General features: G+C 42.6%; 2 protein-coding genes across 2 annotated transcripts; both read left to right on the forward strand.

Annotated features, from left to right (window-relative positions):
- The first annotated feature begins 1,096 nt into the window (after positions 1-1,096).
- Positions 1,097-9,264, forward strand: LOC112555857 (monocarboxylate transporter 14-like). Its single transcript, XM_025224399.1, has 8 exons — positions 1,097-1,680; positions 3,739-3,855; positions 4,043-4,186; positions 4,712-4,858; positions 5,179-5,442; positions 5,683-6,296; positions 6,793-7,048; positions 7,362-9,264. Exons 2-6 carry the CDS (start codon positions 3,771-3,773, stop codon positions 5,826-5,828), a joined length of 786 nt encoding a protein of 261 aa, XP_025080184.1. The 5' UTR covers positions 1,097-1,680; positions 3,739-3,770; the 3' UTR covers positions 5,829-6,296; positions 6,793-7,048; positions 7,362-9,264.
- An 808-nt stretch (positions 9,265-10,072) lies between these two features.
- Positions 10,073-15,194, forward strand: LOC112555285. Its single transcript, XM_025223621.1, has 6 exons — positions 10,073-10,369; positions 10,901-11,083; positions 11,848-12,093; positions 13,473-13,584; positions 13,754-13,887; positions 14,676-15,194. The coding sequence occupies exons 3-6, from the start codon at positions 12,006-12,008 to the stop codon at positions 14,774-14,776; spliced, it is 435 nt and encodes a 144-aa protein (XP_025079406.1). The 5' UTR covers positions 10,073-10,369; positions 10,901-11,083; positions 11,848-12,005; the 3' UTR covers positions 14,777-15,194.
- Positions 15,195-15,661: the final 467 nt, after the last annotated feature.

Below are 15,661 nucleotides of genomic sequence, written 5' to 3' on the forward strand. Positions count from 1 at the left end.
AACTGTTCATGATAACCCAGTTTGGTGGGTGTAAACTGTAATGTCAATAATCCTGAGGTCCACTGCTCAGGCCATGTTTTCTCCTGTTTACTGCCTTTTTTCTTCTCCCTTTTATTTTCTTTATCTCGTGTTCCTTGTGCCCCATCTTGACAATAGTTCTATTTTCTCAACTTGTTCGGTGTGCTTTGCGGGTGGAAACCCGGGATACATTCGCTCCAGTGTGAGTGCACCCGCACCTTCAGGTAACAGAACTTGAACTCTCCTCCTGCACAGGTCAGAAAGGCGAATACCGTCCTGCACGTCAAGGTCCATGAAAGTCTAACCACGAGGAGAAGGAAGAAACTAATTACATATAAAAATACAACACTCTAGACAGCAATCAGTGATCTTCATTACAACCATCCTATCTGTTCCTTTCGTCCCTTGGTTCGTGTCTGCTGTCAGCGATGTCTTGAGTGTTTCAGTCAATGTTTTCACCTTGTGTCTTTCAGTTGCCATTTTGTTTTAACATCTCCCACACTAAAGAAGAATGAGTTCTCAAATTTCCGGTTTTCTCTCAAAAAAATCTTCTAAATTGAAATTTTTTATATCCTTGGATTGCGCCCGTAGCAATTTATGTTTAGACCGACATTAAAAGCATTTCGCTGACATTTGAAGACATCTACATAAACCTACACCTGTCGGGACAAGCAGTCAAGAGGCTAACAAATGAAGTGCGATCTCTTTCCTGACATCCATGGCCTCATGTCCTTTGTTTCTGACTGATTAACATCTGTGAGTATCGTGTGCATTGTTTTAATTCACCACGTACCCGCTCAAGTGGAGGAGAGTGAAGGTGAGGTATCCACAATGACAATGAAAGGTGCAGGAGCCATCGTGTACAAAGGACAAGAATTGTCTTTCCTATCATTATTTATTCACGTATTTGTGGAGACAGTCGCTGCACCCATTGTTTACTGAAGCAATTAATTTAACCTTTAACCTCGCACCACATATGAGAGCTGATTGCACACTGTCATTGTTCCCCCACCTACATGCACTTCAGACAGAAATGATTGACTGGGTCTCGGTGTCTTTAGGATGGAGGTAGTAGAAGCTGTGGACAGAGAATGTAGACAGAGAATGTAGACAGAGAATGTACACCAAATATATTTATTTCTCATGCATCTTCAATGTTATCGGGTGAGTGCAGCCAGCCTCGGGTATGGCGCCACCCGCCTTACAGAACACCTTGACCATCTGTGTGAGGTGCAAACAGCATCCCCATCACAACCACAACAACCTGATTACAACCTGACCCCACTGCGTGCCGCACGTCGTCTGCTCGCGCACTGGGTGCAGTTAGCCGCTCGCGCTACGTCACAGCCACGCATGCGCAACTAACGCATTACGGAGCGTTACACTTTGGCGGGGTCAGAATGTGTAACGCCGCGCGGTGCATGCAGCTCGGGAGGGTAGCCTCCAGCCACGTACGGACAAGGCGGGGTGTCGGAGTGACGAGGGTGGACTGTGAAGATCGCCGTTATCTAGGTTGTCGTCGATGTACCCGATGTCTCACAACGATGTGCGGCTGGTCCGAGGCAGGAGGTGAAAGGTCGTCACATACGGTGTGGAACCCCAGTGTTCAAGACCTCTGAGGGTGCTGTGTGATGTGTTTGTCTTGACGAGGACGTGTTCAATGTAAGTCCGACTGCACTCGTGTATTATCTTGCCTCGACTGCGTATTTGATTCTCCTAGGTTTGTAACTACTGCAACAAGTAGTTTGAGCGAATGTATGTACACATGCAAGTGTGCTCGTACTCGATCATTATCGTACTCTTGATGTACACATGAATAAGGGGATTAAGAGAAAGAATGTGTGTGTGTGTGAGAGAGAGAGAGAGAAAGAGTATGTGCGTGTGTATGTGTGTGTGTGATAAGAGGTGGGGCGTGCGGGTTTTCAATTGTGTATCAGTGTGTTCTCGTATGCGTGCATATGCAGCAATCACTGTCTTGTGTGTGTGTGTGTGTATGTTTAGCTATGCTATAACTTTCTATGTGTATGTTGCATGCTAGAGATTCAGATTAATAACATTATAAGTGTTTGTCAGCGGGCGTGTTCGTGCATGTTTGCGTATGTGTGTGTGTTTCTTCACATACATGCAATGTGCTAGTTTACATGGCTAGCCAAGATACACCCCAGCCCATCACAAATCTCACCATGACTACTATGACTCAGCCCTCATTTCTTATGCAAAGTCTGTGTGGTTGTGCTACTCGTCCGCTGCTACCCAGCACATGGTGATTCTGAGCATCATTTCGATAACACCAGCTGTTCCTTTTGCATTATTGTACACCTAGTCACACTGTAATTAATTATTTCCTCCGTTTCTAGTTCGTTAATTCGTCTTCTAGTGCTGTCAAGAGGCCATGTTCTAGCCGCAGTGTGGGAATACAGTCTCATGTTAACCCCCTCTAAGCCAGGTTCCCCCGAGTTCAAAAGAGCACGAAGTACTGTTGAATACATATCGATAAAGAATGGCTTTCTTTCAAGTGTCAGTTTGCTACAGACCTAATAAGATACAATTCAATAATGTTACTCTAGTATACTATACAGAAAAGTTACTTTAGTTTCACTCGCAGAATGTGACTTTCGAGAATAAAATTTTAAGTTCTATGAAATAGTTATTGCGGGGGGCACCCTTGTAAGAGAGCTATTTTCACCCACTTTTATTCAGCTCTCTATATCTGCCTGGTTGAAATCTTGTATGGATTTTTCACCCACTTCCCACCATCCTAGACGACCTAGAGGTTTGAAATGTTCATCAGTTACTCAGCTGACAATGCAATATTCAATTATTTTCAGCAGCCAACAAGTAGTAAAATAATTAGCAACTTGTTTTAAATTTTTGAAGTCAGATTAGTGGAGATAGGTAACTGCTACTCCAGCAGTCCACAAGGAGAAAAAAAAATTTTCTTTTGTTTTTAGAACTTACAGACGTAATTAGGGGAGATAACTATAGTTTGCTAGTCCTACAGCAGTTACCTGAGCAGACGGCACAAAGAATCAAATGGAAGAGGATGAAAAGAAACAGAATGAGATTAAGAAAAATGTATTTTCTCCCAGCTACTTTTTAGATTATTCATAATGTAATATAGTTCACGCATTGAATCAAACAAGGGAGAAAATCCCCGAAGCGAAACGCAAAACATCGATAACAAAATTTCAAAGACTACAAAGGTTAAAGTAAAATAAGTAAAATTTCAAAGTACACTTTCATTTAGAATTGCTAGAAGAGATTTCAATAATATTTTTCTTTAGGTCTAGGAATTTTCTTTAGTAGACATAGCTTAAAATATAAGCGTGCGAGGGACACTGAGAAACATTGAAATAAAATATTATTGTATCATAAAATATTTCTAACATTGCCACACACTTTTATACTTTAAGTTATACGTATTAAATAAAATCCCGAAACCTAATGAAGAGCATTTTTTTTACCCTTGGTAGTATATTTAAATAAAAAGTGTTTTTAATAATGTTTTTACTTATTTGTTACTAATGTGTGTGTATAACATCCAAAAATAAAACCCCAACATACATAAATATTATAAATATGGAGAGAAGAGCAAAGACAAGTTACTGCACTTAGTTATTGTGGTCTTTTATTATTGTACATGTAGTATGTTGCTTTTGAGTTTGATTTTAACTGATTTTAAACAAATGATGCCATGATGGTCCGTCCTTCATTCCACAGTAAACCACTCGGCACCTCAGCTCGGCCTACACATGGTGAAAATGCGCAAAGCAGGCTGGGACAGTGACGTCACCGGCCTTCCCATCGACAGAGGATACGCCTGGGTCATTGCATTCTGTAAGAAACAAACTACAGAAATAAGAAATAAAGAGCGTGTATGGGACAACGAATGATATGAAGAATGGAAAGTAAGAAAGCTTTATAGCCAGGAAGGGAGAACAAGCGAGCAAGAGAGAGAGAGAAGTAGGGAAGGAGGGTAGTAGTGAGAGAAACAGAAGGTCAACTATATACTTTGGTCTGACAGCATGCCTCTTCTGCAACTTGTTGTCTCTTGGGGTTCAACGTGCCTACGGCATCCTGTTCGTGGAGTTCCTGCGAATGTTCCAGATGTCGGCAGGTGTGACAGCCGTCATCCTGTCCGCCCAGTCAGCCGTCACAAGCATTGCAGGTGAGTGTTGGCAAACATCCGGGCACGATCATCATTCATGTTTGTTATCAGTGGCTGGTAAACTTTGTGTTCGTTTAGTCACGTTCTTCTTTTCCTCTCCAAGTCTACCAGGACTGACTTTCTTACCCACATTTCATCATTTTCTTCTATTGTCACATCACTGATGCTGTAAACAGTTTTAGATACAGAATTTTCAAGAAAAATATATTTTTTAGTCTAGTTTTGGGTCACAAACAGCTACCTTCACAATCCAAGATTATTGAGATATCTAAGGGTCATTCAGATCATTGAGAGGAGCTATACACCTCCCCCCCCCTATATTATTCAACTTCCCTTCTCCGGTTGTTTGATGTAATTTTAGGCTTGTACTTGAGGCTATAAGGTCGCTTTGGATTTGACCAAAACTATATTCCATACATGAATCCATTCAGTTCTAATATGTCTGGATCATTTTCTTTGTTGCCAGACGAATTATTGTTTATTTTCCACTGATTTCTCTCGAATCTGCCTGTAATACATTTTCAGCGTTGCTGACCCAGACGGTGGTTCTGTCCTTCCTCAGCGTGCGACAGACGGTGGTCATGGGTGGCTTTCTGGGTGGTCTTGGCCTCATCCTCAGCTACTTTGCCGAGAGCATCTACATGCTGTACTTCACTATCAGCGTTCTTGTTGGTAAGGGTCAGCGTGGGTCATGATCTGGTCACCTGCACTACCACAGTCTTTACAGACTTGTGAATGATTGAGCAAGAAGACTGGTAGAATAAACATTCACAAACTGGGATCACTAACAGATAGGTTACGACATGTTAACAACTGTAAGAGTGTGATATAAGCTGTTTCGTAATTTCTTATTTATTTACCACGTGCTTTTGCTTTTTTTTTTTTCATTTACAAGAGTTTTTCTTGTTTAATTTTGTATTCTTTCGTGGGTTTTTTTTTTTTTTTTCATTCGTTTGTCCCTGTTTCTCATGTCATTACCGCCTGATGTACAGGTCTTTCTCTCGCTATGATCCTGGGCCCGGCGGTGGTGATTGTCGGCATGTACTTCGAGAAGAGAAGGTCGCTTGCCTCAGCTATTGCCACCCTGGGTGGCAACCTGGGCTCCACCATCATGCCTATCTTTGCACAGGAGCTGATCGACGAGTACGGCGGCCGCAGCGCCCTCTTGCTGCTGGGGGGCACGTGCCTCAACGTCATGGTCGGGGGGCTGCTGCTGAGGCCCCTCCATCTTAACAAACGACGGAGATACAAGACCGGTGAGGGCTGGAAGCCACTGAGCACCACTTCTGAATATTTCATAATCTGAGAGACGATTTGCGTAGCCATGGACTTTCGCCTGAGTCCAAGTACTTGTCCACGTTATTAGCAGCATGAAGTTAGTTATTGTTCTCAAAGCTTCCGAATCCTTTCTTAATCTACCTTTTATTCCTGTGTCTGATAAATTAAAGTTCCGTGATTGAGTGCCGCATGACAAAATAAAAACCTATCTCTTCTAGAATCAAGGCCTGAAGGGACTTTTTCCGGTGGTGAAACGACCGCCACCATTGCCAAAGACTTTAGCAACCATCAGGACGAGGTTGAACAGTCAGATAAACTTCTTCCCCAGAGGAAAGACCCAGCGCCAGCTGTCTTTACCGGTTAACTCCTCTGACCTGCCCTCTGGTGAGCTTAGCGTCATCGGCTCCCTCACCAGCCTCGACATCGTCATGCTGCCACAAACAATGACGCCGAGGGTCGTCGATGAGCCAAGCGACGATGACGAGAACTACCAGGCAGATCCACAGGACACAGGCAATGTCGACCAATCAGCCAATGGGCGTCAGCGCACGCCGTCACGTGCTACTAACGGTCATCTGACGACAGGAAAGGAACGCAACCTCTTGTCCAAAGTGCTCGCGCTGTTTGACTTCGGACTGTTCCGGAATCCCAGATTTCTGGTTGTGCTGATGTCCTTTTCCTTCGGCATCGTGCCGGCGGCTCACTTCGGCACCTACCTCCCGGCCATGACAGTCGACAAAGGGTTCACGGGGGATGACGCCGCTCTCCTCCTGACCATCTTTGGGGGGTGGGCATGGTAGCCAGGCTCTTCTTTGGCTTCTTTGCTGATCTGGTGAGATACCTGTCTGTTCGTCTCCTGTTCATTTGTGTCTGTCTGTCTTTTTCTGTGGTATTCAATACGCAGATAGATGCATGTGATTCTCTGGGATGTAAACATAAATGGACGGTTTGGTGAGTGAATGGAGGGTGACTAGGACGGTGAGCAGGTTATACAGATGTACGAATGCATGCGAGGACGGTGAGCAGGTGTGTAAAATGTTTATGGATTGATGCAAAGTCAGTGAGCAGGTATGCAAGGCTTTCATGGATGTATTTGAGTAACTATTTTTCAATTTTTTTAACTTTAAAATATTTTTTTAATTTTTTAGGATTATTTTAAAAATCTTTTTAAGATTAAAAAATGAGAGGCATACAGAACGGTAAAGTTCTTTTATTCATTCTTTACTTTGCTTCTTCTTTCACTTAAACTTGAGTATCTTCCCTTTTTCTTTTATTTTTTGTTTTTGAGTTACACATGTAGTAACTGTGTCTTCTCTCTCATCTGTCAGAACATCATCCCCCGCCCCCTGCTGACGGCGCTGCTGATGGCGGCGTGTAGCGTGGCGGGGTTGTTCACGCCGCTCTACACGTCCTTCACCTCACTCATCATCTTCTGCGTCGTCTACGGCCTCTTTGGCCCGGTCTTCTTCTCCATGTTCCCGGTCGTCATCATCGACATCCTCGGCCTGAAAAGCCTCAGCACTACTCTGGGCTTCGTACAACTGTTTCAGGGAGTTGTTGTCGCTGCTGTCCATCCAATCATCGGTCAGTCTTTTCCGTCCTCGCTCATTCAATCACTTCTTTTTTCCTCTTTATGCTTTCTTTTATTCTGTCTTTTTTCTTTCGCGTATTTTTCTTTGATTATCCCTTGCCGTGCATACATATGTGTGAATGTATCTGTTTCTATTTCTCTTTCTCTTTTCTTCTTTCTTTCTGTGTTTCTTTCTTGCCGCTCTCTCTCTCTCTCTCTTTCTCTCTCTCCTACTGTGTGTGTGGCTAGCTTTAGCTTCTTTTCGCCCTTTGTAGAGTATATATGTGCCCACAGGCGCACGTGCATGCATCTGTTTTCTATCCCTAGGCCATCTTCGTGACGTCACCGGAAGTTACCACGCCTCGTTTCACCTCATGTCCTCCTGCGGCCTTTTCTCGGCGTTTGTGATGATAGTGACGTCACTAGTAAGTAAAACACAAGCCAGGTGTGCGAGGTCAAGGCCGCACGAGCCGTTGGAGGGTCAAAAGTCGAGCAAGTTATAAGACGTCACGTGGCTAGGATCAAGCCACGGAAGCCATTCTGAACGTTTTCGCGAGCTGATGCTGTGATGGCCCAGGGATGCTCACGTACACCGGGTACTTAGAGACATAAGTAAGGTACTTTCAGGGTAGGTAAACCTCTGTGTAACTCCCCACCCCATCTCAGGGTAAAGAGAACTAGAAAGCACGGACCATTTCTTCAGAAATGTTGTCAGACAATGATAAACCTCGACAATACCGACTTTTTGATTATGTCCTCCAAAAAAAAAAAGTGGTGTGATATCATCTAAAGTGACATTTGAAAATGGCATTGCCCATTAACAGTGAATCCTCCATCTTACCGGGGGCTAGTGTGGACTACCTTGATAAAGGCTTTTCTCTCCGACTACAAAGCATACATCTTACAAACTAACTTATGAAACCTGAGTTCTTGTATTCCTGACAAGGAGCGGCCAATGTGAGTTACTAACTTACTATCAAGTGAATGGGTTGACATGCGAATGGACTGATATCCAGTGTAAATGTCATTGTCTCTCGTGGTCTATCTTGTTCAAATGGTTGTGTGAGTGTTTTTGTATGAACCTACAGAAGTTTGTCTTTTGTGTTATGGTATGTGTCTTAACAAGCGATGTTGTTGTTGTTGTTGTTGTTGTTGTTTTCAATTATCTATGTTTGTGTCATGTATGTTTTGACTACTATAGCGTGTTATGTACATCGAATATATTGACCTCATAAAAATTGATAGTATATAACTAATTTCATTTCAGTAACATGACTTTTACAAAAGTTTGTTGACCAGTGACTGGCGTGTTACTCACCTAGTGCAAGTGTCTGCATGCGCCATGATGTTCCTACATTGGTATCATAGAAGACAGCAATGCTTGCTCTTTCCACTTGATGATTAATGTTCCATCTATAATGGAGCTTGACTGATCATGTCATTTCCTCACGGAGGGATTTGTTGGACATTGTGATGCTGCGAAAAGATTTTATTTCTCTCAGACCGTAGAATATCAGCTGCGAAGAAGACATGGCCACAATAGGATGGCTGTGCATTTTTGTCCACACTTCACCATGAGTTTTCAGCTCTCAAAACAAAAGCTGGACTGAAAACTTTCAGGTCAAGTTCATCTTGATTAAAGATAACTGTTTATTGTATTATTTAAAATCAAGATTACTGTCAATATGACTGTTATTGTCATGCGGAAACAAAGGAGAACAGGCTTATTTCCCATGCTTACGGAATTCCCAGAAGCTCTTAAAATTTACCTTCATTGTGTTACAGTCATGTTACCTTGAAGTATCCTCCGCCTCCAACGAACACACTCTTACAGTCTAGAGGTCCTCACTCCTTCTTTTGATGCAGTAGTCGTTAGTGTTGAAGGTATAATCGCTCACAAATTCCTTATATATATATAGTGTGTGTATATATACAATACACAATAACTGTGTATTGTTATTATGACAGCGATATCATTTACTTTTATTCGTTGAGTTTATTCTATGCTGTTTTTAAAAACCGACACTGACAGCACCCTTGACTAATTATTGTGCTGTACACGAGCATAGTTTATAATATCATTATTAAAACTGTACATATTTCATCTGGCCTTTGTTCAAATACAAAATCTCAATACGCCGATTTCTCTTTTTTTATTGGTTGAATTTTGAAAGTTTCCAATAAAATGAGGCTATCACACTTTTTTACCATCTTCTGCCAAAAAATTTATTCGAATAAATATTTTTTCAGAAATTTTCTTGCGTTTGTTGCTTTTATCCTGTTACTAGTATGAAGCCTTGGAGAAAGCGGAAATTAGTGAATGACAGTCATTACAGCTCATGATCTGCATGACAATCAAGATCATGGACAAGCAAGCAGCTTCCTTTCGAATTATGATCACGGACAACGACTCCACCAGATGTGGAGTATCAACATCAACGCCAGTGCAATGTTCATCCATGTTTGACCATCATGAGGAGACTGTTATCTATATTACATTTACTGGCCGACTTTTTTAAAGCCACGTGACAGAAACGTACTTACCCCAAGTAGCAGTGTCGATCATCGAGATAGACGGAGACTTTTGCAGCACTCCTATCTCACCTGTGCTTGTCCCAAGCAGAGAGCTGTGATTGGTGAATGTCATCTCTCATTCATGGGGCACACTGATCAACGTCTCAAGGTAACCCTAACCTGTCTCCCCCCCACACATCCACCCGCCCTCACACACACTCGCACACACACACACACACTCGCGCGCGCACACACACTCGGACACACACACACACACACACACTCGCGCACACACACACACATACACACAGAGTACGATTCTAATCCTAGTCTGTCGTTCAGTTGAACTGAGTCAGCCTTTTTATTCCTTCCGCAACTTTTTCCATGTTTTCCTCCCTGGCTTTTTGCCATTTCCGGTTCTAGCCACCCTCCCCTTTCAGGGTGACATGGTCGACAAACATTGGCGGTGCCTGAAGCAGTGTCAGATCCAAGGCTATGACAGAAAAAATAGAAGAAGAAATAGTTATAAAAATATATGTATTAGTTCAACAATGAATCACAAGGTAAGACCAACACGTATCTGCAAGCTATTGTTTGGTGGGTGGTCTACAGACTATGATGTTGTTTTGTCTTCAGATCGCGATAACTTTCGCAGAAGAGAGACCAAGAAACCACTTGTGCTTCCGTTTAAGATTACCTCCCCTGCAAATGAGAAGTAGTGAATGAGTTAACGATGGCGCTCGAGACCGTTTCCACAGACATACAGTCACGGCTCAAATGACTAACACCTTTGCCACAAACCGCCCTCCCCCGAGTGCCAGGTACCCTCTGGGCTTTACGACTAAGAAAAGGGAGGCAATTATAATACATACGAACGTAGAAGTTCACTTAGAGCAGTCAAGGCCTACAACTCCTCTCTCTCTCTCACACATACACACATGCGTTCATACATACATGCGCAAGTACACAGAGAGAAAGAGACGGGGGCTTTATTTATAAAATGATGAAGTAACAGGATAAGCAGATCAAAATGTCCTTCACACTGAACACTCCGTCTTATAGAAAAATGCTAATCGAAAAATTATAAGACTACTACAGAAATATTTTTGTAAACAAACTGTGTAAATTAATAAGACGGAATGTTATGTGCTCAAGGTTGTGATGAGGCTTCAAAAGGTTGCAGCATTAATTCTTTATACAGTTGTAATGCAGGTCCCAAGTGTGCAATGGCGGCAGACAGACACCTGCAAGCACAAATTCACAAAATACACAGCACGGCCACTGTGTAGGCTGTGCGGTTTGCACTCAGTCACACAGATCTCCATGGCACTGCAGGCTATGCTGTCTTGCAGGCAAGGATGGTCCCCAACCCTCCGACAGGTACCAGTGGTGGCTAGTCAGTAGGTCCACTGCGGGTGTGCCAGGAGTGGCGGCCATTGGTCCACAGAAGACGACCGCCAGAGTTCTATCCAACCTGCCAGCAGCCTGCACTTACAGTCTACCTTTCACAGCTTACACTGGCTGGATGATGACAGGTAAGTATACTTTGTACTTTCTTCTTCTAGCCTACAGTTCCAGTACAGTTTCTACCGATGTTTCTACAATACCAGGTGGCTAGGAACACTTGGTCTCTTTCGCGAGCGCGGTTTCGGACGGCAAAACTTAGTTTCTTAGTTTGCTCAGTGTTGGCTTGTATGGCGAGGTGTGACTTTTTAACATAAAGTTTTAATACAACAACAGCATTCAAGGCAAATCAGATTTGTCCTGTGCTGTAAAATAAGACTTTGCAATCGTAGTGCCGTGATGTTGTTATGTCGATATATTGTCGACTTTGCTGTCAAGTTGCATTTTTTGTTTGTTTTGTTTTTTAAGTAAGGTATTAGTATGAACATTTATTTGCTTATGTAAAGGAAATGGAGTTTTACCTCGCCTATATTATTGATTGGAAAGCATTGCAAATCATGAATCATGTTGGTGAATTTCTGTACCGAGCCTCTGAGATGTCGATCTTAACATGCATTCGACACAGACTCCAAATAATAATCACAATAACAGGAGAAAGTAAAAGCTATGTGTAACAGTCACATAAAACTTTAGGAGGGGTAAGAAAAACAAGAGTGGACATAACAACAAGAAAACAAATAGGTAGGTTATTGAAAGATACTGAAAATTATTCATTTCTAGCCAATAGATTAAAACAATGGGTCCCTGTTTCTCTCTCTCTCATGCCCACAAACATACATGTAGGCTCTCTCTATCTCTCTCTCATATATATACTGAATGAGAGTTGTTTTTACAGGGCTCTGATGACTGTAGGATCGACACCAGCAGACCATCCGATATCTGCAGTCACACCAACGGCAAGAAGTCCTCTGTCAGTCGCTCCTAGCGAGACGGACGAACAGGACCTTGTGGTCATCCCTGGCTGACGGTCTGCAATCAACGCTGTCTGTGCGCATGGCTGTGGGGGACCCTTACTTCCCAACCCTGGCTTCTCTCCTGACAATGTTCCTCGTTGTTCATGCGCTTCTTTCACCTTGGCCAGGTAAGTTCGATGACTTGCACAATGCACGTGCATTGGCTAGTTACCTGTGACGTCACCAATGGCAGGTGTGAAGGAGTTCCCCCAACTGCCACCCCATTATCAGGTATGACGTAAGCATCACCTGTGTTTGGCTGTTCTCGAGTTTTGACTTCTACAAAGTCGCACTCAATTTCCTGATACATGATAAAGAAAACAAAAATGAAAGAAGGAAAACAATATATTTTGTATGTAAACAACGCTGATAACAGCGAAGAACCGGCAGGCCACCAAAGCAAAGATAAAAAAGCTTCCTTTCACGAAATCATCTTTGGGCTCGGTAGAATACTTCAATTCTTTCAGCCTCGTTTTAGTGTTTCAACCGTCATCTGTTCTTACGTCACTGCCTCAATCTTATTAAACGTGATAAGAGAGACATTCATCTGCAACAAAGACCATTCTGTCACAACAAAGTTCATTGGAAAGTAACACAGCTGAAACAATTATTCATTTTTTCACGCCGTATAAAGGCCGTCCTGTTTCGGAGGTGCACCCGGCTGCTGGTGTAGCTACGGTGACGACAACAACCGATAACACCGTTGTACGAAAGTTGGCGCGAGCTGCTGTGCGCGTGCAAATAAGTGAGGGCTTGCGTGCTCGCACACACGTGTTTGAGAGAGTGTGAGTCGGGGTGAAGACAGACAAGAGAGAACACACAGTAACTGGACCTCCCGCGCTCACACAATACCCACACAATTAATTTGAAATGGTTTGAAGAAGGAGGAGCGCAGTGGGAGACAACTGCAATGGCGAGACCGGACGCTGAGTGTGAGCTCCTGACGAGGGTGGGATGAGGCAGCTCGCGTGATGATGAAGGGCCGGTGGGCGGTGATCATTTCCGATGCCAGTGTAAGGCGATGACGCGCGGAGGGTACTGGCCTCGTTCGCACAAATCGCTCATTCTTCAAAACTCCCTCCCTACCGTTTCAGTTACTTTCCCTGTCGCCTAGCAATCTATCAAGCTTCCAAACACGTCAGCGCTCCTGGGCAAGAAAATGGTCTGAAACGTATTAAAATTTCCTGACATATTAATTACTTTATTAATTGATTAATTAATTAGTCGACTTTTTACTCGTGTTCTGAATTCTTTTAAACCATACAGATTTTAAACATTCCTCTATAATTTATTTATTTAGTGTTAAATAATGACTGAATTAAGTTCAATCTATCGACTAATATTTCAATTTGTTTCTGGAGTTTTTATGCAGAAAAACTGTTTATAAACTCTTTGTTAATGAGTGCACTTGCCCATTCGCGCCTTGTTAGCTTGAGTGGTGGAAGTGATGGTGGAGGAGGAGGAAGAGATAAAATGGTAATTGAAGATCAGTGTATTTCTCTGACAGTGACAGGACACGATCTTGAGCAGGACTGCGGTAAGACGACTCCTATAAAGTGCATGGTTCACATCACCGCCTACATGGAGTTGCCAGCAGACGACAAATTCACGGAGTGTTTGTAAGTACAACCTCGTCCCTCTCTCCTGTCCTATGCTCTCTCGCTCAATGTAACATCTTCACTAATGCATAATAAATACACAGTAATGAGTGTGTGTGAGAGAGAGAGAGAGAGAAGGGGGGGGGGAATAAAGAATGTATCTAGGCTACAGAAATGTTTCTCATGCTAGAAATGCCTCCAGAGGCCTGGACTGTATGGAGCACTTCCTGTCCACGTGTGACCATCTGGCGGAGACGGAAAGCGACTATTTCACCAGCTTAGAGCACTACGTCCACCAAGCTCGAGAGGAGCTTCAAGACAAATGTGAGTGATCTCCCTTCACCCCCCACCCTCCACCCAGTCCCTGGTCGTCATACGGAGGAAACAAGAGAAACGTGAGGAGGAGAGTGATACGAGACATGGCTGAGGCCAAGTACATTTAACACAGACTTGAAGTCTCTAGTATGTCTGTCAGACATTCAGTTACATGTCCGACAGTCCATGCATCCGTTTCATATCTGTTTTACAAACACTAGGAACTATTAACAACATGGACAACGGCTAATTCCACAAAACCTTCTCAAAGTCATATTTTCTTCTGTTTTGCTTTGGCTTCTATAGTCATTGTGGTTATTGGCAACCTCTCAGTAACAGATGTCCACAGCTGCCACCACGCGTTTCCTATGTACATCTTTCATCGATCACTAAGTCATCAACGGAATTAAGATGTCGCCTGTAATACATCACATCTTTAAATCCTTACTGTTGAACATGTTACGTACACACAACATCTTGTCACTGAAAATGTCACTGTACCTAGGTCTCCAAGTCCTTGTGACTGTCATGGACATACAATATCTTGCAACTGACAAACATGATCATGTTTATATGTCAGTACATTTTAATATCCTGCAGCTGACCAAAAACGAAAAAAAAACCAAACTCCTGTAGGTACGAATCCTTGCGCCTTACTTTACCTTTTTATTGTAAATCACTTTGAGCTAGTATTTGATGGTGGAGTAAATTCACTTTATTATTAATTTTTTTTTTTAAATAAGTCGCCATGCACACATATATATATATACCATTAACTTGTTGTTTCCTTGTCGCAGGTGGAGGAGCATCATTACTGCGAGATTCGTGTTGGATGCGCGTGGTTCTGACAGTTTTGGCTGCTGCGGCGCTGGCCAGAGCGTGTCTACGAGTTTCATAAAGTGTCTAAAATGTCAGTGTATGTGATTTTAGCAGAGATGCAATATTTGTCAAGTTTTCTTTCTATAGTTTCAGTAATTAGTAATTGTAAATGTCTTTCAAAATATCAGCTTTCTCGCCAAGTCATCAGGCATTCAAAATGGCGGTGTCTTTGGTCGTTTGGACGTCTTACGCTCCTAGTCAACTACATCACTATGTCTCTCATTCTTTCTGTCCATCTCAGCTTGAGCAGTTTCTTATTCTGTGAAAATAGCCATAAACAGCTTCTAAATCTAAAGCTATATAGTTTGTTGAGCAGGCACATTAAATGTTCTTAATAAAATTGTTGACTGTTCTTTTTGTTTGTAAACTTTTGGATTTGAGAGAAATAATGTGAAAATGAGACATTCGGATCTCTAGCAGTGTGCACATCTGCCTGCCTTTCACTCACTCTCCCCACCCACCCTTGACGCACGCACGCACACCAGTATCTTACCCTACCTGAGATGGGGCAATCGAATTCATGTACTCGGGGTAGACACAGACATCGCGATTGACTTAGGTCGACCAAAGCAAATATACTGACTTCCTCTAGATCCAACAAATAAACTGGACAGTTATAATGGTACTGAACTACTCGGTAAGCACTTACCATATTTACCTTAGGTATGAGAAACATATCGGAAGAGGAAAACTTCGATAAAATATTGTTATAGGCCAACATAAATGATTTTTTATTGTTGGATTTTTTTTTTTTTTTTTTTTTTTTTTGGGGGGGGGCTTTTTTTGCAGATATTGATACTTAATAAGCAATATAAAGGTAACCTGTAAAATTCAGCTTCCAAAATCCATTCGTTAATTAATCATCCACTAGCAAAGTACGCGATTCTCAGCTACGTTCAACGAG

The sequence above is a fragment of the Pomacea canaliculata genome, linkage group LG14 (assembly GCF_003073045.1).
Source record: "Pomacea canaliculata isolate SZHN2017 linkage group LG14, ASM307304v1, whole genome shotgun sequence".
NCBI classification, from domain to species: Eukaryota; Metazoa; Mollusca; class Gastropoda; order Architaenioglossa; family Ampullariidae; genus Pomacea; species Pomacea canaliculata.